The 6,231-nt window shown below is 40.4% G+C and overlaps 1 protein-coding gene across 1 annotated transcript; it reads right to left on the bottom strand.

Annotated features, from left to right (window-relative positions):
- Positions 1-12: 12 nt before the first annotated feature.
- On the bottom strand, positions 13-1,248 carry LOC107565937 (RNA-directed DNA polymerase homolog). Its single transcript, XM_016251252.1, has one exon. The coding sequence runs from the start codon at positions 1,246-1,248 to the stop codon at positions 520-522; it is 729 nt and encodes a 242-aa protein (XP_016106738.1). The 3' UTR covers positions 13-519.
- Between the last annotated feature and the right edge of the window lie 4,983 nt (positions 1,249-6,231).

Raw genomic sequence — 6,231 nt, 5'->3', positions numbered from 1 at the left:
GTTCCTTGGAAGGAGGGATCTGATCTTCCTCGAACTGCCTGGAGAGCGCATCAGCTTTAGAATTCTTTGATCCAGGACGATAGGTTACCTTGAAATTGAAACGTGTGAAGAAGAGAGACCATCTAGCCTGCCGTGGATTGAGTCGTTTGGCCGCTCTGAGGTACTCGAGGTTGCGATGATACGTCAGAAAAACAAAGGGAAGTTTGGCCCCCTCCAACCAGTGACGCCATTCCTCCAAGGTTGCCTTTATGGCTAGAAGTTCTCGATCTCCCACATCATAGTTTTGTGCCGTCGAGTTGCGTTTCCGAGAGTAGTAGGCACAGGGAAAGAGTTTGGAAGGATTACCCTGCCGCTGAGAGAGTATAGCTCCGATGCCAGTGTTGGAAGCATCCACCTCCACGAAGAACTCCACCTCAGGGTCAGGATGGTGAAGAATGGGCGTGGAGGTGAAGCGTTCCTTTAGTCGCTGAAAAGCCCCAGTGGCTGATGGTGACCAAAGAAGCCTACGCTTCCCTCCCCTTAGCATGGAGGTGAGAGGTGCTGGAATGGTGCTGAAGTCCCGAATGAAACGTTTATAGAAGTTTGCAAAGCCCAAGAAGCGCTGCAGTTCCTTTCCGTCGTCGGTTGAGGCCAGTTGAGCACAGACTGTACCTTCCTGTCATCCATAGCTACCCCCTCAGCACTAATGATGTAACCAAGAAAAGAGGTAACTGTCTGGTGGAACTCACATTTCTCCCTCTTGGCATATAGCTGGTTGTCAATAAGCCTCTTAAGTACAGCCCGCACGTGCTGCACATGTGAGTCCAGGGTATCCGAATAGATCAAGATATCATCTATATAGACTATGACCCCCCGATTCAGCATGTCCCGGAAAACATCGTTGATGAAAGCTTGGAAGACTGAAGGACTGTTTACCAGGCCGAACGGCATGACGAGGTATTCATAGTGCCCTGATGTTGTTGAGAAAGCCGTCTTCCACTCGTCTCCTTCCCGAATGCGAATAAGATTGTAGGCACTGTGAAGGTCGAGCTTGGTGAAATATTTAGCAGTGCGGAGTTGTTCTAGAGCTGCTGGAACTAGAGGTAGAGGGTACCGGAATTTGACTGTCATCTCATTTAGACTGCAATAATCGATGCATGGCCGGAGACCTCCCTCTTTCTTCTTGACAAAGAAGAAACTAGCTGACGCAGGTGAGGTGGATGGTCTAATGAACTCCTTTGACAGCTCCTCCTCAATATACACCTTCATGGCCTCGGACTCTGGCTGTGATAGTGGGAAAGCTCTGCCTCTAATGGGGTTTGATCCTGGAAGAAGATCGATAGCACAGTCACTGAGTCGGTGAGGAGGAAGTTGCGAGGCTTTGGTCTTACTTAGATGTTGTTCTATATTAGATGTTGTACTAATGTCTTTTTTATTTATTTAATAGTTTAAATATTTATTTATTTTTGTGGCTCTTAAAAGTGTTAAAATGCTTTTTTTTCTTATCATCTGGCTTAATGTCACAGCTCAGGAGCCATGTCAACATTTTATAGTGCTACAATAGAGATTGTTTCGAAGCAGCTCTATCTGAGGCAAATCAAAATTCTTCTATAAAGCAGCTCTAAGACAACAGTGTCATTATTCAATTCCAGTCAATGTTGATACAGTTCAATAGCTGTTTAAAGTTCATAACTTATAAAACAATTTCAATTCAGCTATACAGTTCGGTGTTGATTCAGTTCAGTTCAATAACTTAATGTTGCAAAATCCATCAGTTATGAACAATAGTCGCTAGCAAAAGCCTTGTGGTGTTTTTGCAATCAGCCAGTCACAGTTGTCAGGTTGTTGTAGCTCCCAATTAATTCGTCACATGACATGTATGGCGACGATTAGCCAATCAGAGCTGCCAATTTCAGCTACTTCAGTGTGCACTGCAGTATACATCAGATGGCCATTGAACTGTGGGTGGCCTGTGGGTGCATCGTCTGAGAATAGGTTTGATAGATCCATGTGATGCTTTCTGTCATCTTGTCAAACCCACGTGCGGGACCTAAACTCAGACGGTGCGACTGCGGCTACAAGCAGGCATCAGCCAGTACAGTCAAACCGGCGCATAATCCGGCAGAGTGCCGCATGCAGCTCTCACCCAGTCCTCATTAACCTGCCGTATCCTCAACTCAGACCTGTGTGGATGACATCCTTTGGGGAGCCAGGAGTGTGTGCTCATTAGACAAGCCCACACACACTGCCTACCTCGGGTCAAGAGCATCTATTGTAGCCACCCTCTCCGTTCCCCTGGCTGATTGATGCCATTAAGATGTCACAGCGTCTCCACTTTAGTGATGACGAGTAGGCCAGGTGAAAGGAGAAGAGCACAGGACAGCCACGCTAAGAAGGCCACCGATTTAAAAAAATGTTTTTTCAAGTAGACTAATTTTCATGTCTGAAAAACATTAGGTTTACTCTCCTCAAATTTTTCTATAGCTTATAGGCCTGCTGGAAATGTAGGCCTAGTAATAAGAAAATTAGGCCTACTGTATGCGGGGAAAAATGCATTATGAGATGGATCAAATTAAATGAGCCCTTGAAAGTGATCTTTTACATACAATGCTCTTATCATGTTGGTTTGAACTGTGCTTTGCGCTGTTGGCATTTTCTTTGTTTTGGCTCCATGCAGTGGTTTTTCTAAAGGGTCAATGCCATTCTGTGCCCTTTCCAGTTTACAGTCTGATTATGTCACATCAGCTTGTGAAAGCCCACTGATGTCAGCGGTGCGGTAGCAAAACAGCTCGCTTCTCTGAAATGTTTTAATTGTGTACTCTAAATGAACATTGTTGCTAGGCACTCGAGTAACCTTGTCCCATTTGATCTCTTTTATAATCTGATAAATCATGGGTTTTACAAACAAAAATATATATTTTTTTTCCTTTCACTTTTTTTTACACATAGCTGGAGTTCTTAAGTTCACCATGCAAAAATGACCTGTGTCAGCAGTTGTTTATTTTACTCATAAAACAATAATTCAGTTCGTATATGCTTTAATGTTAGTATCACACAGATTTGTCAAAATAAAGTAAATAAAACAAGGATTTTTGGAGTATGTTTTACAAGAAAAAAGTATTTCCATTTTTTTACTTCAAAAATGTTAAGTTTAATTCAATGTGTTACTGGTAACAGTTTGTACAATTTTCTAGAATTTTTTTTTAAACCAGACTTTTTTCAATACAAATAGACTGCGTACATATCAACTAAGGTGTGAGTGCGTGGGCTGGCCTGTTCAATATTCAAATACCTTTTTTACACATTTATGGCCTTATAAAATGTTTCAAAGTGGACCGATCTGATAAACCGACCACCTGACTAGCAAAATATAAGGGCAGGGGACAATCTTATCTGAGTTATGTTTTCTTTTGTGACCTTGGAAACCATTTGATTAGGGGCACTTGAAACGTTTGCGGCAAAATCATTTCTCGTTTTCCAACTAAACATGGCGTGGTTTTATAGGTTTACCCTGATCTGATCAGCTGGGATCCCAGCAGCCCTCACACGCCATTGGTGGTGTGGTGAGATCACAGTACTGTACACAGAATAGCCTAGAAACTTCAACATCTCATGTTATACAAGTATTTCTTTACCATTGAAGGCCTCAGCTGGTGTTTAGAAATCATTCTTGCTGACTGTAGGCAGAGAATAAAACCATGGCCAACATGGCAGGTGTGATGTTGGCAGTGATTTATTTATTTATTATATCTTTCATTTTGCATCTTCACACATTTTGCTCAGTATGTGATTGTAAGACGATTTTGCTTTTGTGTCACAGGTAATATAACATTATTTAATTCGAGGAGGAATAACTTATTGTACAGATTTTTTCGTGTTTTCCGGTAATGAAATGACTTCTGCTAATGGTACATTTTTACATGATGCAATAAATGCAAATAAACCCGCTTCTGACTATGATAAGCACTTTTTTAAATAAATTATTAGCTGAAACAATGAGGCTGTTTTTTCCCCATTTTTGCAATTAGATGATGTTTGACCAATATTCTGCTTTTTTTTTCTTTTAATCTTGTCTCATGTTGATGGTATCTGTACTACAGATGACAATGTTCCATTAACCATTATCTTATCTTCTCAAATTAGGTCAGGAAGCCATTGTCTTATATAGCTACAATTGTGGGAATAAAGTATTTAGAGCCTTTGGAATTCTTTGATGAACCATTGGTTTAAATAAAGTTGTTGATTAAAAAAATATCAAATCACCTATTAAAATAATATAATTGGTGTCAGTTCAGGTATGAACAAATAAAAAAAAATAAGGTGTCAGTTTTACAGAACAGATCCATATTGATCTATCTGAAACGTACAGTACTGACAAACTTTGCTTTGAACATGCTGAATTCCTTCGGAAACTGCAACGAATATGGGCAACATGATATAATATCACCCTCTAAACAACAAACAATAATGTATATATTATTATTTACCTTTAAAATGTCTGTTTTTTGTTTTCCTGTGGTGGCAAAGCTAAATTTTCAGCAGCAATACTCTAGTCTTCAGTGTCACATGATCCGTCAGAAATCATTCTTATATGTTGATTTGGTGCTCCAGAAACATTTCTTATTATTATCAATGTTAAAAAAGCTGCTTAGTATTAGGAAACTGATTATTTTCCCCCCAGGATTATTTGATGAATGGAAAGTTCGAAAGAAAAGCATTTTTTGAAATGTAAAACTTTTGCTCAATTTAATGCATCTTTGCTGAATAAAAGTATTATTTTCTTTTACAAAAACGAAAATCTTACTGACCCCAAAGTTATGAACTGTAGCATGTATTTATAAAATAACAGCATTGCAAATCCTGTTGCTTCAAAACTTGTACTCTTTGTATTGAGCCAAGAGATGTTATGTTTATATGCTCTGTTTGTCAAATGTATTTTCATTAGGTCAGAGATCACCGAACTTGAACTTTGGTACACAGTGCAAGATGAAACTTCTTCATGTGCTTGCATTTCCGCTCTCCCACATTTGCACGTGTATTGTAAGTGCACTGAGCTCAAAGTCTGCCGTGACCGCACCTTAAGCCTTCTGCTCATTAGCTGGATGCTAGCTGCTTCTCAAGGAAGATGTGCTTATTTTGACAGTCTGGCAGCCTGAAATGAGTGGAATCACTTTGTTCTGTTATAGCAGTATTTTCGTTTACCAGATATGGTTCCAGAGACCACAGTGGTTATTAAATCTTATATTCTGTTTAAAGCCTTTAACTGAGTGCACTGAACTGCGTTCAGCCTTTCAATTAATTTGTGCGCTGTTTAGCAGTGACCCAATAATAAATTACAAAATGTGACCTGACCCTGTATTATCTTTTTGCCTTTGTATTGAAAGATAAAATGTGTATAATAATGTGTTTCATGACTCACATGAAAGTTGTTTTCTGTCATCGATTCTGTGGTCTGCACACCCAATGTTCTCCCCTCTGCATGTGTTTAGCATGCCGTGTCTTGGGGAAAAAGCCACCACAACTATGTCATGCAGACATTTATTTTTGCCTTGTAAAACTACCCAAATGTTGTGGCATTTTTGAAAATAGTTTGTACCGTTTGTGATACAAAAACCGGCCTGAGGAAGGAGCTTATACTAGGCAATACGAGACCTTTACGGAGGGCGTACAATGAGGCAGTTGAAATGTTTTAATTGACGTGAAAAAAGGCTTGATAACGCTAGACGTCACTCAACCCACACTAAAGCAAACAGATCTGAACTTGTCAAAGGCCTTTGACGTCCCTCTTGCAGCGTAGGTCATATTATCTTCAGCTCGGATGGACTGTGGTTGAACCGCTATGAAGAAACGTTCCCTCCCTCTTTCATTTGACCGTCTCTCTCTCTCACACGCCACCTCGTTTTGCTTCCTTATTCGTGGTGTGCTAAACCTCACTATTATTCAGCAGATCCACACAACTCTGTGTTGTTTGTTCATTGCTGTTGGTTATGGAAGCCTATGACGCTGCTGAGAGAGACTTTTGTCATGTGAGAGTGCTAGTCTAGTCTCTGTGTGGTGTCCCCCCTGCCCCTTCAAATAAACAAACACACAGGCTGATTTGCTGACCTCTAGGTTAGTGACAAATGTACGTCATACATCACCGTCACCTTTGAAACTACCAAAGTTTCATCAATCCATCAAAGACCAAAACGCGTGGGTTTAGATTTGGCCTCTAGCCTTTGGCACAAACTTTGAGCTTATTTGTTTATTTGT

The sequence above is a fragment of the Sinocyclocheilus grahami genome, unplaced genomic scaffold, assembly GCF_001515645.1.
Source record: "Sinocyclocheilus grahami isolate Dianchi unplaced genomic scaffold, SAMN03320097.WGS_v1.1 scaffold1036.1, whole genome shotgun sequence".
Lineage (NCBI taxonomy): Eukaryota > Metazoa > Chordata > Actinopteri > Cypriniformes > Cyprinidae > Sinocyclocheilus > Sinocyclocheilus grahami.
This window is presented reverse-complemented; position numbering and strand designations above follow the sequence as displayed.